A 17,611-nucleotide genomic window follows, 5' to 3' on the forward strand; every position below is an offset into this window, starting at 1 on the left:
ACCACTAGACATCAAGCACTCAACAAAAAAGAATATTACTTGACGTAGGTTTTCATGAATCCTACATTTGCTCTTTGTAGGAAGCTGGGATTCTGGTGCAGTACCCCCCCCCCTACTTTTTGCCAGATTTCTGATGCCCTTTGCCTTGATATGCTTTGCGTCCCTGCCAATTAGGTTCCCAGGGCCTGTGTTCTTTCCCAAAACTGTACCCTTGTACCCCCAATTGGAACCTCTCTGTCCACATGTACGTCCCTTTTAAAAGGTACCATAGGTGCCAAGGGCACTGTGACCAGGGAAGGCCTCTACGGGCTGCAGCACCTATTGTGCCTCCCTTAGAGGTCCTTCACCTTCACACACCCACATGCCATTTTTGCAGGCTGCGTGTTTTGCTGCAGAGAAAAGGGAAGAGTCGACATGGCACACATACCTGTGTGCCAAGCCTGCAACCCACTGCCTATGGTATAGGTACAACACCCCTCTATCTGGGTGACCTATACCACTGGTGAGGGTACAGTGGCATGAGCACAGTACCCCCTTCAGCGTCTAAGTACATTCTGAGACATTGTAAGTGCAGTAATGCCATTAAGAGTATATTGTGCTGGGAGTTTGTCATTACGAACTCCACAGCACCATAATGGCTTTACTCAATTCTGGAAAGTTTGATATAAAACATCTCAGCATAATAAACCCACACTGATGCCATTTAATATACAATGCACTCAGAGGGTATCTTAGAGATGCTCCCTGAAAAACGGCCAGAATCTGGAGGGTTCCATGACTGGTAAACACCAGCCTACCACCACAAGACTTGTTTCTGGACCCCTGGGGTGGGAGCCTTTGCTCCCTGAGCCCAGAAACGAAAGTCTTTGCTGGGCGGAGGTGGTCATACCCCCCCCCCAGGTCAGGAAGTACCATCTGTAACAGGGTCGGCTTAAAGGCCTTGCTGCCTTTGTAATGCAACCCCCATCCTCCTGTGCTATCAGGAGCAGGCCCCCATCCTGTCTCCCCTCCTTTTCGGCAGGAAGACGGGCAGTAAAAATTTGAACAGTCCAGGAGGTGTGCCCACCTCTGCCAACCCCACCCCTCAGGTGGGGGAGGCGAGGTGAAACCCACTCTTAAGTGCCTGCCATCCCAATCAGAGTGAGGGTTTGTGCCCACTTCCGTACATGGGGTGAGCACAACAAGGGTGTAGTCGTCCTAAGGTCAGTAGCCCATTGGGTACTGACCTCGAGACCCCTAAAACGCCCTCTAAATACAGTATTTAGGGGGCAGCCCTGAACCAAGAAGACAGGTTTATACAACCTAAGAAGAAGGACGAAATAATACGCCCAGCAGAGGAGACTGCAGAGAAGAACTGACTTTTCGCCAGCCCTACCGACCCGTCTGCAGTTTCCGGAGATACTGCGCCAAAAGTCACCTTGTCCTGTAGCCAGTGACCTCCAGAACCCCTGGGAGGATGGACTGAACTTCAACAAAGACGGGATCTACTGTGAACAGCAGCTCTGTTCAAAAGAAACTCCAAAGACAGACTCTGAGCCTGCTGAGGACAAAGATAACTGATGCATGGAACCACCACTGCACCCGATGCCTACGGCCCGAATCCGAGTTGCCCAGCAGTTCCAGCCAGGTCCTCCAGCGCTCGAGAGTCCGAGTCCACTGTGAGTTGACCCCTCCAAGACTCCCCAGTGTCACCTGCAGCCTCTGCATGAAGACCCCTCAACGAGTGGCCCAGTAATGTGAAATCCAACCTCATAATACACCCCTGCATCCAGCCGCCCTGTGCCCTGAAGAGAACCCAAGGTGTACCTACGTACCTGAGCCCTTCAACTTATCAGCCGAGCTCTTGGTTCCTCCTGGAAGTCTTCCTGGACCAAGCTTACAGCCAAAATCCAAAGCCGACAACTCCCATTGAAAACAGCAGGGCACCCAACGCCAAAACAGCACCCTGCACACGGCCACCCCAGTGCCAATGTGGGTGCATCTTGTGTGCTAAACCGGATCTCCCTGTGCCCTGAGCCTAACAACAGGAGCTTAGCTCTAATATCCTTGTGGCCTGCTCTTGAGCAGCCATCAACCGGAGGGCTCCTATCCCCTATTGGATAACACTGGCCATAGCACTCTGCACCCCGCCGCCGTAGTGCAGCTGAGGGTGCTTTGATGGTGCATCCTTCACCTTGGGTGACCCCTGGTTCTAACCTCAGAAACCCAACTCCCACAACCAAGTACTTACCTGTAAACCGATAACTCCATTTCCTCCCATAGGATTTCATTGAGTGCTTTTTTTGGGGAAATTGTTCTGTGTAGAGTTGGTTTGCATGAAACTCTAAGATACTGCAAATATACAAAAACTGTTTAACTTACCTTTTCTCTAGGAAATGTCCCGGTGTGATATCTAGGCATATCACACGAAGTGGAAAAAGTAATCTAAAAAGTACTCTAAAATGTAATCAAAAGTAATCTAACAGTATTTCAACTGTATTCAAAGTATTTACAAACATTTAACAAAGTCATTTACATTCGGCTTACTTGTATGGTTCAACTTGCCTTGAAAAGTACCATGTACACTTGCCCGTGCAAGGCTTGCTTGGTTCTAGAAATAAAAGAACTAAATAATATTTTTATACAAATAAATTGGTCTGAGTTCAGTCTTTGAGTGTGTGACATCATTTGCTGATTGAGTGTGTACACCAAATGCTTAACACTACCCTCTGATACTGCCTTACTGCTCGACCACACTACCACAAATAGAGAGTGAGGTGCTATCTAACTTTACCTCTGCCTACCTTTGGGGTTCCACTGGACTCTGTGCACACTATACCTCACTTTGGTATAGTATATACAGAGCCAGCTTCCTACAGTCTTTTCTCCTCCATGTGAATTATTCCCAGCTGTAGCAATGCCTCTGGTCAAAATAGGGATATCGCCAGTCCTTTCTCACACTCATTAAACCACTTTAGCCTTCCTCTTGTAGACGTGTTTAATATTACATGTGTAATATGGGTAGGACCTTGTCTTAGAACTCGCAATGGGCCTCCCCCGGAACCCTCACCGTCCCATATCAGCACACTCAGGACAGGGAACAATCCGGCCACCTGATGGAATAGCCTTTGCAGTGAGTGCCGTCTGCTGCCCTCAACAGACACAGGCTCTGATTTGGTGAAGGAGGATCTGCCATTCATCAGATGACACTTATTGCACACTCAAGTATCACTAGGACGTGAAAAATTATTTAATAATTTGCGCTTGGTGACAACAGGAAAGAACAGGCAAAAAAGTGATATCAAGGGATTGACAGGCTTAGTATTCCAAACTCTTCTTTCACTCAGAACATCCAAAGACTCAACCGATCTTGCGTCATCTCACTCAACAATCACAGCTCTGACGCTCTGCTTAGGTCGGTCCTACAATCCTTAAACTCACCTGAAAATGTGTGCGCCACTTGTTCAAAGTGCGGGTCGGCAGCGCTCCACTGCTTGTACAGGGCGGCCAGGCTGACGTCCAGCTGGAAGTAATTGCGTAGGACCTCCTGATCTTTCTTGAGATCCTCGCCTCCTTCAAAGAACTTTTCTTCTGGCTCCTCTTTGAGAATGGTCTTTGTTTCTGTCTCTTCTTCTTTTACTCTGGTCTGGCAGGGAGTCTCAATTTTTATCTCACTCACGTCTGGGACAGTCTTTGCTGTGGTTTTTGGCTGCTTCCTTTTCCTTGCAGATTTTACACAAGTCAAAACTGGCTTCTCTTCATTGTTGGCCTTTTCGTCCTTGTTGTAGAGCCTGTACCAGATGTGATCATCTTTTTGGGTAAGGGTCCACACACGGCCAGCCAAAACACCAGTCCAGTGTCCGGGATGGACTTCAGACCACCTAGCAGTGCAGACAAACAAGAACAGGGAAACTATTTTTTTATTTTTTATTAATTTGACTTTTCCCGAAAAACAATCTGACCATCCATGCAATCAACATGAAAACTGAACAGTTGCTCTAAACCTTTCTGTAAAACCCCTGTAAGGAAATGCCTCTTTTTGTATGGTCACCCCCATGTTTTCAGACTGATGCTGCTGGTTTTTAGACTCTGAGAGTGCACAGAGGCCTGCTAATCAGTCTGCAGGGCCTGTGCCCTTACCCTTAAACTGATATGTCGAATTGGCTCAAACCCAATTGGCTAAATAAACTACCTGTAAGTCCATTATGAAGGGTACCCAGGGTATGTAGGTTTGATGGCTGCCTCCCCCCAAGTGGCTGCAGCACTGGTTGTGCCACAAGTAAACCAAGGCTCCCAAGCCCGCCATTTGCAGGCCGGAAGAGTAGTTTAAAGTGCAAGCCTGACTTTGCCACTTAAAGCAATGAATGGCACAGCCAGATGTCCCTCTGGTATACGGGTAGGTCACCCTATGGGGGCCTATTGAGTCCTTAGGCAGGGTGCAACATGTCAACTTACACGTTCTGTCCAGGACAAACAGCTAATGGAGCGGCCACGCTACTGAAAGCCCTCCTGCTTAACATGACAAATGATCAAAACTGCATGTCCTAGGACCAGCGCCAGGGAGCAGAAAAAGTAGTGCACAAAAGTAGGGGCTGCCACATACTTTTAAGGATATATGGGGCCCCAGTTCAGACATTTGAGCTTGAGGACCCGCACATGGGACGGTGCTAGGACAGGATGCAGGCCATGGGGCATACGTGGTCAATGATACACTAAAATATAGGTTTTCTTTACCCCCGCTTCCCCCAATGGAGGTGTTTACATAAACAGATGCGGAACATAGTGTGGCTGAAATGTGTAACGGACAAATCCCGAAATCTCTGTATCTTTGGTTCATAACCACTTAGATACAGGGTCGGCTCCTCCATTAGGGCACTGTGAGAAGCAGAAACATAAAATGGTAAAACTACCATTTTATGTTTCTGCTTCTCGTACTGCAAGAAAGCAGAAGGATATGCCTGGTTGGGGGCAGGTCGGGGAGGAGTGGCTTGTCCAATGCTGTGGGCCCTCTCCCTTTTCTCTAAGTAGCAGCCTACATAGAGAAAATGTCCTCCCCATAGGCGCCTGGCTGGGCGCCGTCCCCACCAATCACAACGCTGCCATTGAAGCGTTGTGATTGGCTTAGGGGAGGGGAGGGAGGCTGCCTGCATCCTGTTCCTGCCGGAGGCAGGAGAGCAGGAAGGCAGCAGGAAAATGCAGTACCCGACCAGGAGGGGAGGCGGCACAGAACCCAGTAAGGTAAGTTTAAAAAAAATGTTATTACCCCCCCACCCGCGACAAGGTTTTTTGCGTGGCTAGGCTGCCGAGAAATAGAGGCCCGGTGGGTACACCACATAGAGGGGGCAGATGATCATACACATACAACAGAGAAGGGCATAGCAGGCGCATTTGCAAACTTTTATGAGGCTCTTCACAATGTGCGCAAACTGGCACCGCAGTCGGAAATAGAGGAGTATCTACACAGTGTTGGTACCTACCCTTACAGCAGAAGACCGCAATACCCTCGAGGAGGAAATCTCCCTCTATGAAATACAGGCAGCCATAGCCAAACTGAATCCGTGTAAAACGCCGGACCCCAATGGTATCCAAGTGGAAACCGCTACTGATCTTCTCAACATGTACTGATGGGCCCGAGAGGACAGGACACTCCCATCCTATTTATGCAAGGCCACGATAGTGGTGATACCTAAATTTGGGAAGCCGGCCTCCAAGTGTGGATTGTATCACCCTATCGTGTGGCTTAATATAGAGACCAAAATACTGGCCACGAGACTCATCGGTGTTATATCCCCTCTTATTCACAGAGGCCAATCAGGCTTTATGCCCAGACGCTCAACTAGGTACAACCTCTGCAGACTCCACAGCTGGTTGGCAGAAGTCAAGGCCCGCCCGACCCTCATGGGTTCATATCTCTAGATGTGGAAAAAGCATTTGATGCCGTCCATTGGCTTTTTATGGTGCAGACTCTATGGAGATTTGGCCCCCAATTTCTAAAATGGGTATCACTCCTATATCATGCCTGTCTGGCTGCAGTGCGGGTGAATGGGGTTCTCTCTGCAGATTTTCCCATACGGAGGCGAACTCAACAGGGTGGCCCCTGCCACTCCTCCTATTTGCTCTAGTATTTGAGCCACTGGCCTGTACAGTCTGAGCACACCAGACTATCAGGGACTTTCACGTTCCTGGGTCCCAGATCGACAAGGAAAAAATCTAGCTATATGCAGATGACATCCTCCTGTACCTTACTCGCCCAGAATATTCCATTACTGTGACATTTCAGGCCTTTGATAGATATAGTGCCCACTCAGGATACACCATAAATTGGAATAAATCGGTTCTCTTTCCCACCAGTGGCCGTCTGGATTCAACATTTCTGCCCAGTAGACTGAGCATTGACCGGGAGGGGTTTCAATATCTGGGAATTTATGTGACCCGGGTCCCAGAGAGGTGCCTGGAGCAGAACCTAATCAAAATACAAACCACGTTCCGGACTGATGCGAAATGCTGGAGGACACTGACCTTAACTGTACTAGGAAGGGCAGCCATGTTTAAGATGGCCACCCTCCAGAAGCTCCTACATGCCCTCCAGAACACATATTATAAAATCCCTGAGGAGCTCTTCATTAAGATAGATGAAGAACTTAGAAAGTTGTTGTGGGGTGGCGGACGTCCCAGGGGGACCTCAAGACGCTGCAGCTGAACCAATACAATGGGGGTATTGCCCTCCCTGATGTCCGAGCCTACTACTGGGTGTATCACTTGATCCCCATCAACAATTGGAGTCAGGCCCCAGGAGATCACCCCACCTAGGCGCTTGAGCGGACTTAATTCCAAAAGCTCCCTTCCATCACTATCCTTGTGGAGGAAGAGGGACGAAACAGTTCCTCCCAGCATCTCAAGTGGTGTTTGAGGCCTATGTTAGAATGAACACATTCATCAGGTGGGCTCGTAGGGTTACTCGAGAGACCCCATTGCGGATAGGGACGTACTTCAAGGAGCTGGGGAAACTCTGGGGTTTTAAAACCTGGGACCACATCGGCATCTCCAAAGTGGGAGACCTCATTGAGAAAGGGGGCCTTATCTCCTTCCAATCCCTTCAAAGAGTTTATCAACTCCAGGACACACAACGTTTTAGATATCTACAACTCAGACATGTGTGGAGGGCTGAAGGTATAGCTCGGGAGCCTCCGAGTACGCACCCCTAGAAGGCAGGCTCTTAATGGGAGAGCTGATGGAAAAAGCTGTCTCCTCAGTCTATAGGACGATTAACTGTAATGTACCAGATACCTAGAAGAAGTTGAGGGCTAAGTGGGAATCTGAGCTAGGGGAATCAGACGATTTAGATTAAGAGGCAGCCGTGATGCACACAAAAGAAGTGGCGATTAAGTCCAGATTGAAACTCATCCAATTTAAAATCCTCTATCGGATTTCGTACGCCTACACAGAATTGGGAGGGCGATGTCACCGGAGCATTTGAGGTGCAGAGGAGACTTCTTTCATACCTTGTGGACCTGCCTAACCATACATGAATATTAGGGAAAAATAATTCACAAATTGAGTAGGGTTGTAGGAGCATCACTCCCCTACGACCCAAAATATGTCCTTTTGGGTACACCCAATGTTGTAGATGGTCCAGGGGCAAAGCTACTCTTCTGTAATTTGGGATTTGTGGTGGCAAAGAGAGATGTGGCAAAAAACTGGGGGTCTCCCGAGCCACCATCTATGTCGGTATTGAGGAAGGGGATGGACCTCCACATGACTGCTGAGAAAGTTACTTACGGAAGTAGAGGGTGCTTGCTTTAGTTTCCTGAAGTCTGAGGTGGGTGGATTGAATACCACCATCTTGATTTATCGGATGAGGAATCTGGGACTCCACCAATTCAAGCCCAATGATGTGTTTGACCATATTGATTGTAACTGCAGACGTTTGTTGAATGCTTAACTGCTCCCAGTATACTATTGATGATCTGTGTATTAATTATTGCCTCAGCTGTACACACCTGCAAGGTTTACGTGTCCGATATGGGACCAAAGAAAAATATTCCCGAAAAAAGAACGACAGAGCTGTTAATGAGGGAGGAAAGGGAATCTGTATCTCAAGGTTCTCAACAATACAAAACATGTTACCTGCATTGTTTGTAACTGCCCGTTGAGAAAATCCCAAAACCTTTTTTTTTACCTCAATGGCCAGAGATCGAAATTATCCAACAAGATTGGACATAGCGATTTGGGCCAGACCAAAGGTTGTTCGCCATCCAGTCCTGAACTGCTGAAAGTCTTCGAGAGGTAATACAGTGTCAGAGGCCTAGTTATTATCTGAGTGTTGTGAGCATATGACAAAAGTCCTGATTAGCTCACCCAACGGGTGGACATATATGGTGAACAGGCTCTGCAGTTCACTGGACAATTTTTACAGTGGAAATTGGCAAGGAATGGTTTCTGTGGGCCCTGAGAAGACAAAAAACAATCCAGAGCCATCTCTGTAACGCTGATCCCTTGAGACGGTGGGGTAGCATGACGAGGTGAACCGTATCAAAGGCTGCTGACAAATCAAGAAGCAACATGGGTGGCAGAGAAGCCCTACTCAAAGGTGTTTCAAAGAGACTCAAGAACGACAACTAGAGAAGCTTCAGAGTTGCAGCTGCCCAAACTTCCGTCTGGGTGGCTTGCAGGAATACCATGTTTTGAGAATGCCCGCCACCATATTTGGTGAGAGAATGTTCCATGATCTTAACGAAGGCAAGGAGAGTAAAGGGCCTACAGCTTTTTAGTTCCAAAAAGTCCAAACTGGCTTTTTTTAGCTGGTGAGAGAGTCGAGAAACGATGCCTTTTTAACTGAAATCCAGCAGCTGCCCTGAACTAATAAAAACATTGACAAGCTTGCGGAGGGATAGCGCCAAATCTGAGGGCACAGATTTTAAAATAGATGGAGGTAAGGAATCATCAAGGAAGCCTGATTTCAAATTAGTGACAGAGGTGAGGACCCCCGCTTAGCACATAAGAGGATGCCTGCCAATGGTGGTGGACTGGAGTCCTCGGCTGCGTATCAGGAGAAGCCCTGTGAGAGCACCAGGAGGCAATTTCCTCATAGTTTTTTTTTATTTTGTTGCCAAAAAAGGATGCAAGATCATCACAGTGAGAAGAGTCAAAACACTCAGGAGCCTATAAGAATGGGCCATTTTAAAGAAGCGAGGGGGGAGATGGAAGAGGAGGCTTGCAGGGATCCTACGAAAAAATCATTGGTAGAATTCAATGACGCCTCATAACATCACAGTTGACTTTTACGTCGGGGGAAGTTATGCCTCCAACTTCTTTCAGCTTACCTAGTCTGTGATAGACACTGTTTGAGCTCAGGAGTAAACAATCTGTTGCAATAGATTGGCACCACTCGTTTGGAGATACCTTAATGAGACATAACAGTTGACTTACCAAACAAATGTATCATAAACCACTTCCTCATGTTTATTCGGGACAGTAAAGCTGCAGACACCCCTGCCACAGCGGGGACTTGAACATGTTCAGTCGATTGAACATTTTGAGGTGACTACTTATGAAAGGAGATCAGATGATGATCTGACCAGGTCGGAGGAAATTAAAAATGTGTCAATGGACTCCTTAACAGCACAAAAAAAGGTCTGGGCTGTTGCCTGTTATGTGGGTCAGAGGGGTGCATTCTGACTAAGCTCTAAAAGGGAAAGATGGTTTGCTAGTTTTAGAAAGTTGGAATTGGTGTAGGCTTCAGCGTGAAAATTTAAATTACCCAGGATTGGAATCAGGGAGTTAGATAGAGCTAATTCTAGCACAAGTTCAGTGACTTTATCAGGCCGTTCCATCTGGGAGGGCATACAGGTGGAGGGGGAAATACATTTTACACACAATGGTTTCAGGAAGAATACTGGGGAGTATAAAAAACAGATGAAAGGTAGGTTGGTTTGAAAATTACAGCCATTCCACTCTCTTGCTTGACGACCCTATTATTATGCAGAATGCAATAGCGAGCAGGAACAATCAGGGTTAGATATTTCAGTTAGCCAAAACACTGTGACAAGGAGTATGTCTAAGTCATAGTTCATAAGCTATTTGTAATTTTCCCAACAATGACTGGGGAGAAAGCCTGCATAAGATGATCACCCTTAAATGTAGAATAGTTGTCTCTAGTTTTTACAAGAGAATGTGGACATGGTTTAAAGTCAATACCTAGTCATGGGATCTTCTTGACAAAGTAAGCCATGGTGTGAGTAGCACCTCCTGATAGCTTCAAAGTTCCTGCGAGTAGTAAGAACTCCCCCGGGTGGGAAGAGATGAAAAGTATTGTTTATACAACGTGCAAATAGGGCACGGAATGGAGCAGATGGGGTTGGCTTTGGCGTGCCATGGGAACACCCAAACAGCAGCCTCTGCCTTTAAGGAGGAGCCAATGGCCTTGTACATGGGGGGGAAATCACTATAACAAGATCCTGCGCCACTACTAACACGGCCCCAGGCACTAAAAACTGAAGGAGGGTTACAAATATCAGGTAAGGTTGAGCCATGCCCTGGTGAAAGAACCCCCAACGAGCCAGGGCTGCAGCCTCACCAAAACCAGAGAGGGCAGGAGAATGTGCGGTGCTGATCACAATACTCCACACTGACCAACATAGAGCTACTTGCAAACCATGCAACATTTCACTGTTACACTCTCCGGTTTCTTTTGCACAAGCACCTGTCATAATCTAAAGCTTTCATCTCTTCTGCACTTAGGGGCTGATTTACAGTTAGTACTCTATTGCAACGGAGACGCTCTTTGCCAAATTCTAAATCAGGCCCTAAGTGCTGAAGGGATGAAAACTTCAGAATGTCACAGGTGCACGTGCAACTCTGAAGATCCATCCATCAGTGGTGGAGCCTACTCATCTCTGTCACTGATATACTCCTCTGATGGAGTAAGGCTTGTCTGAGATTCAAACAATGGCCCAATTTAGAGTGGGTGGTCGAATGGCCACTTTTTACTATCCCTTACCACCGCCGTTAAAAGCCTGGTGGTAAGGGACAACAAAAACATTTAAATGACCACCACACCACAGGACAATCCTTACATGGTGTGGGGGGTCATTCATTTTTGTTTTTTCAAAAACAAAATCCTGCTTTTTGGGATAAGAGGTCTTGGGTTGCTTGTGTTCCTGTTCAGGGAGGACCTGGCCTGGCAGTTCGGCTGGACGGTTCTCAATGGGGCAGGGTCAAGACTCATTTACATATGGCTTAGTCCAATCCGAGGAGGCGTGGTATGCAAAATAAGGATGGATTGGGATAAATCCTGAGTAATTACCAGTAGTTAAAATTAATACAAGCATTCTATCCATCACTTTTTTGTATACTTGTTTGAGGCCCTGTACAATGTGCACCTCCACCCCCAATGTATTAACAAAGTCTGTGACCTCTTGTTACAGGGATGTCCTCTCCACTGCACTGAGGGCATGTAGAGGCCGGCCACGTAGTTCCCTGTAGTGCGATACAAATTTAACCACAAGGTTCGTCTCCTCATTGAAGTAGCCCTTCCTCTTGAGTGTGGTGAACTGCATCCTGGAAGGTGAAGAGAGCTGAGCCTAGAGTGTGGACTGACTTTATGTGTTCGCAGTGTTAAGGCTTGAAATGTGTGACTTTGGTCTGGCCAATGCTATTTCCCAGTTACTTTCCATTCTGAATTTTCCACATCAGAAGAGAAGACCTCAGCCTCTGCTATGGGAAATCTCCACTGCAGAGACCTCTCCATATAGAAGCTGATTAGAAATCCAGTCATACTACCAGAAACTTTACATTTATAATTTCTGTCAAAGCGTCTCCATCACGTAAGGGAGTGGAGACTCATAAATCATACAGCTGAGTGGAAATTTACACCTGGAGTTGTTGAGTACCATCCAGGTGGAGATTTACACCCAGGCATAGAAGGACATCTACTGTGTGTGGAACCCGTCACAAGTAGTTTTCCTTTGTGAATTGGGCTCTGGGGACCAAGCACCCCCTTAGCATTAACACCTACTTTGACAAGGGGACTCCAGACTTTCTAGGTATGCACGCTGACCACGACCTAACTCAACGGTTTTATGTTGTACCCTAATGCCTCACTTTGCACTATGTGATTTGTATTCTTGATGTGCCTACAGTTATTCGTTTGTATGCCCAGCCTGATTGAATGTAAGGCGCTCTGATATCCGCAAGGATCTTGTTCGCGCTATATAAGACCTTCAAAATAAATAAATAAAATGTAAGTGTGTTTGCAGGGCTGGGAAGGGAATTGTTCAGCTTCATGTTTCATGGAGATGCAGGGGAACACGGCTGTACACCTGTAAAGATATGTTCCAGGTGCAGAAGAATATTCTAAAATGGCAAGTGCAAATTGACAAACACCTATGCAATCGCTGCTTCTGCAGATTTTGTCTGTGCGGATAATCCCCAGGACTAAGAAGGGGGGTGGGGATTGAGGTGAATCTGTGATTCGCGGAAATGTCTATGTATTCTCATGTGAATCCCCTTGAAGGTTGCAAATCTTTGAAAATCTCAAGAAGTCCCTATGATGCATAAACCTCCCTTTTGAGACAGTTTGTTGTAAATCAGTCTCAAGAAAAATAAACTTTGGCTCAAACATTAATTTAAATAATATATCTCTATTCATCTCCTCTTTAGATTGCATGTTGTCTCTCCCTCTAGGAAAAAGAAAAGGGCATTTTCAAGCAAGCCTACTAACCGAAAGGACTGCCCGCAGGCCAGGACCAAATCCAATCGAAGCTCTGAAGGTGGACATGGGAAGCTGCGCCATGAAGCTGGAGAGGAGGAGAGGGTGGCATGGTGCTGCATGATGCCAGAACCTGAGGAAACAGAGAAAAGGAGCCGGTTAGAACTCTTTGAATAGACTTCGGTGTCACAAAGTGTCGGATTCGAACAAGGTACAATTAGAACAAGTCATCTGAGGCGGTTTCCCATATAATATAAACATTTCTAACGGGTGTGTCAAGAAGGAGTAGTTTCTGTCCTGTAACTCCAGTTCTGTAGTAGGGGTATCTCTGTTATAGTCATAATCTAGTAAATAGTCCCGCCCGTGTGCGTGGACCCCGGAGCAATCAAAAATAATCTCTTACAGTGTCAAAAAATGCAGAAATGCATAGACACTTAAGAGAGAATTTAAAGACAGATAATGCAGCCAAAAAAGGCTACACTGTCCAGTACTTCAACTAGAAATTCCACCACAAAATCCACAAAACAGCAAAGCCTGTACAGATTTCCCTTGCTTAACAGCAAAATCCCTCAGGAATGATAGAGAGAAGAACCTGGACAGACAAGCCCCATAGCCTGCCATTATGTGGCTTAAATAGGATACTGTGCCTTTAAGGAACCTTCCAGAACCTTCTCCCAGTATCCCAGAATGCATAGCAGGTCCAACTTAGTTTCAGTTCTTTTTGAAGGCGTAAAAAACGCCAGACCTGTAGCATTATGTACCTGAACAAATCTCCACCGGGGAGGAGGGAGGGCGCTTATGACTATAACAGAGATACCCCTACTACAGAACTGGAGTTACAGGACAGAAACTACTCCTTCTGTAGTAGGGGATCTCTGTGTATAGTCATAATCTAGTGAATAGAATGGCAAGCCCATCCCCACATCAAGCGGCGGTGGAGAATATGAAATTACGCCACTATTGTGCGAACAAATTCCGCAGCGAAGCCTGCCCAACCTGAGCGTCTGTCCTGGCATCAGTGTCCAGGCAGTAATGCTTAGCAAAGGTATGGACCGACTTCCAAGTGGCCGCCTTGCAGATCTCTGCAAAGGGAACATTACGAAGCATAGCTGTCGTGGCAGCCTTGCCTCTGGTGGAATGAGCCTTAGGTTTACCCCCTAAGGTCTTATTAGCTTTGCAGTAACACAATTGTATGCAGGACACAATCCACCTCGAGATGGACTGTTTAGAGGTAGCAAGACCTGTCCTGACTGAGCCATAATTAATGAACAATTGGTCTGACCTACGAATATCTTTAGTCTTATCAAGATAAAACTTCAGCACCCTCCTCACATCCAGGGAATGTAAAGACCTTTCCGCTGGAGATGACGGATTCTGAAAGAACGTAGGCAAAGTGATAGTCTGATTGATATGAAAATCAGAAACAACCTTGGGAAGAAATTTAGGGTGAGTACGCATAACAACCTTAGCAGCATGAAAGACAGTATAAGGTTCTTGGCAACACAACGCCTGAATCTCACTCACCCTGCGGGCCGATGTAATGGCCACGAGGAACGCCGCCTTCCAGGACAGGTGCTGCAACGAAGCCTTATGAATGGGTTCAAAAGGCTCCTTCATCAATCTGGACAGCACCACATTCAAGTCCCACGAAGGCGAAGGAAGCCTGACAGGAGGGAACACTTTCTTCAAGCCTTCCAAAAAATCTTTGATCACAGGGATCTGGAAGAAGGAAGTCTGTGAAGGGCATTTCCTGTAGGCAGTCAAAGCAGCCAGATGAACCTTAATGGAATGGACATTAAGGCCCGACTGCGCCAGATGTAGCAGATATGGAAGGATGACATCCTCCTTGCATGAAGTGGGGTCATAGTTCTTAGACTTGCACCAGATGCAAAACCTCTTCCACTTGTAAGCATAAGAAGTCCTAGTGGAAGGTCGCTTAGCCTCCTTCAGTATGTCCATACAATCCTCTGGGAGATTCAGATGGCCATATTGCACTATTTCAGGAGCCATGCCGCCAAACTCAAAGACGAGAGGTTGGGGTGAACCATCCGCCCCCCGAACTTCGTGAGAAGGTCCGGCCTGCACGGCAGCTTCATGTGAGGAAGGAGAGAGCGGTGAAGCAGGTCCGTGAACCACCACTGTCTGGGCCATTCCGGGGCAATCAGAATCATTCTCGCCCTGGATTGGGACAGCTTGATGAGAACCGCCGGAATCAGGGGAATTGGTGGAAAAGCGTACAGAAAGCTGTTCGACCAGTTGATCCATAACGCGTTCCCCAGCGTCCCCGGCTGGTAGTACCTGGAGGCGAAGCCTCGGCATTTGCTGTTTTCGGCGGTGGCGAACAGATCCACGTCTGGAGTACCCCACCTTGCGAAGACTTCTCCTAGTACTTCGTCGTTTATGACCCATTCGTGGTTTTCCTGAATGAGTCTGCTCAGTTCGTCTGCCTGAACATTCTGCACACCTGGCAGATGGGTGGCCGTTATCGACAGTCCTCGAGCCAGAAGCCAGTGCCAGATCGTCTGCGCCTCCTGCGACAGAGTGCGCGATCTCGAGCCCCCCTGCTTGTTGAGGTAATACATCGTTGTCGTGTTGTCTGTCTGAACAAGCAGAGAGTTGGTCTGAAAGGACGGGTGAAAAGCCTTCAGTGCCAAGTGCACAGCCCTGAGTTCCAGGAAATTGATGTGGTACGTGGACTCCATCTGGGACCACGTCCCTTGAATTTGTAGGTCTCCGGAGTGCGCTCCCCAGCCCTGGAGAGAAGCATCCGTCACGATAGTCTGTGTGGGAATGTCCTTGTGGAAGGGAACCCCTCTGAGGAGATTCTCCTTCGTGCACCACCACTTCAGAGACTGAAGAGCATGCAGAGACAGGCGTATCTTGTCGTCCCAAGATCCTCTCCTCTGGTCCCATTGATCCTCCAAGCACTCCTGCAGCGGTCTCATGTGCAGCCGCGCATGTGGCGTCAGGAAGATACACGAGGCCATCGATCCCAGCAGAGAAGACACCGTCCTCACTGTCGTGGACGGAGAAGACATGAGAGCCTGAGCCTTCCGAAGGAGTGATAAACGTCGCTCTTCCGAAGGAGACACGCTTGCTGACAGCGTATTGATGGAGGCTCCCAAGTACTGGATGCGCTGGACCGGAATCGGGACCGACTTGGACATGTTGATGTGCAACCCCAGCTTGTTCAAGAGAACGCACGTCTTCTGGAAGTGTGCTTGAGCTTCCGAGAAGGAGGAGGCCTTGATCAACCAATCGTCCAGGTACGGGTAGACAAACACCTTGTTCTTCCGCAGGTGTGCCGCTACCACTGCCATACATTTCGAGAAAGTCCTGGGTGCAGACTTCAGCCCGAAGGGCAGCACCGTGTACTGATAGTGATTGGTGCCGACCTGAAAGCGCAGAAACTTCCTGTGTTTGCATGCAATTGGCACGTGGAAGTATGCGTCCTGTAGATCTATGGCACACATCCAATCTCCTCGTTGCAACTGAGGGTAGATCTGATGCAACGACAGCATGCGAAACTTCTCTCTGCGAATCCACTTGTTTGCCTGTCGCAAATCCAGAATGGGCCTGAACTCGTTCTTGTCCTTCTTGCGGACAAGAAAGAACCGAGAGTAAAGACCTCTTCCCCTTTGAGACAGAGGTACGTCTTCTATCGCCCTTTTCCTTAGCAGAATGTCTGCCTCCGCCTGAAGTTCGCGCAGTTGATACTGCGAGCTGACGGGAGGAATCGATGGGGGAGGGCTGGTGAAACGATGACTGTATCCATTGCAAACAATATTCAGCACCCACTTGTCCTGAGTAATTTTTCTCCACTCTGCCAGAAAAAATTGAACGCTTCCCCCCACCGGAGCGGGTAACGGACGAGGGGGAAGTAACTGCTCAGGGTCGAGACCCGGCCGGGCCCTTGGAAGCGGTAGAGGACTGCTGTCTACCTCTACCCCCCTGGCGTTTCTGGAAGGGCCTCCTGTACTGCTGCTGCTGTGGCTGCTGCTGATGTTGTCCGGCAGACTGCCCCCTTCCACGACCCTGCGACCCGAACCGCCGTTGGAACTGGTGGTAGGGTTTCTTCTCTTTGGGCTTCTCCAAGCCCACCGCCATCAGGGTCTCTGCCTCGGCCTTCATCCTGGCCATCTCGTCATCCGCGTGTTTTCCGAAGAGTGTATCTCCGGAAAACGGGAGATTCGCTACACGCTGTTGTGCTTCTGGCTTAAGAGACGTCAACCGGAGCCAAGCATGGCGCCTCTGGTTAATCCCGTGGCAGTATCCGTGCGCAGACAGCAAGGAGATATCCGCCGCGGCGCTAATGGCCTGGTTAGAGACCAGCATCCCCTCCTGGACGATCTCCATGAAGTCCTCTTTGCGGTCTCGAGGAACGAGGTCCGCAAACTGCTCCATTGAGTCCCACAGTGCACGGTCGTATCGTCCCAACAACGCCGAGTCACTGGCAGCCTTCATTGACGAGGAGGATGTACCACACGCTTTTCGCCCAGCAGAGTCGATCCAGCGGCTCTCCTTGTCCGGAGGCACCGTGGATGCAGGGGAGGTGGCATGAAGCTTCCGGGCTGCCGTCACAATGACCGAATCCGGCGCCGGGTCCTTTCTCAAGAAGGCTGGGTCCGAGTCCGGAGCTCTGTATTTCTTGAGGAGCCTGGAAGGCGCAGACTTCACAACCGCCGGCGTCAGGAAAAGCTGTTCAGCCGGCTCGAGGAGCCCCGGCACCAAAGGCAGTAGGGGGCGAGACATGTGTTTCTTGTGTAACGTCTCAAAGATGACAGAAGTCGAAGGTGTAGGCGCTTCAACTTTGATCCCCAACTTCGCCGCTCCGCGCAGGAGAACATCTTGGAATGTGCCGATATCGTCTATCGGGGACACCCTAGTCTCTGGCGAATCAGACAGCGTGGGCGAGTAAGAACG

At 48.3% G+C, this 17,611-nt stretch overlaps 1 protein-coding gene across 2 annotated transcripts in view; it reads right to left on the reverse strand.

Moving 5' to 3' along the window:
* Window positions 1–17,611, reverse strand: part of OGG1 (8-oxoguanine DNA glycosylase) — an 86,845-nt gene that overhangs the window by 48,852 nt on the left and 20,382 nt on the right. For both annotated transcript variants that reach the window (XM_078661852.1, XM_078661851.1), the window contains exons 2-3: window positions 12,701–12,821; window positions 3,421–3,860 (exon numbers count right to left, since the gene is read on the reverse strand). In XM_078661852.1, coding sequence (XP_078517978.1) covers window positions 3,421–3,860; window positions 12,701–12,821 — 561 coding nt within the window. The remainder of the gene's footprint in view (window positions 1–3,420; window positions 3,861–12,700; window positions 12,822–17,611) is intronic.

The sequence above is a fragment of the Lissotriton helveticus genome, chromosome 9 (genome assembly GCF_964261635.1).
Source record: "Lissotriton helveticus chromosome 9, aLisHel1.1, whole genome shotgun sequence".
NCBI classification, from domain to species: domain Eukaryota; kingdom Metazoa; phylum Chordata; class Amphibia; order Caudata; family Salamandridae; genus Lissotriton; species Lissotriton helveticus.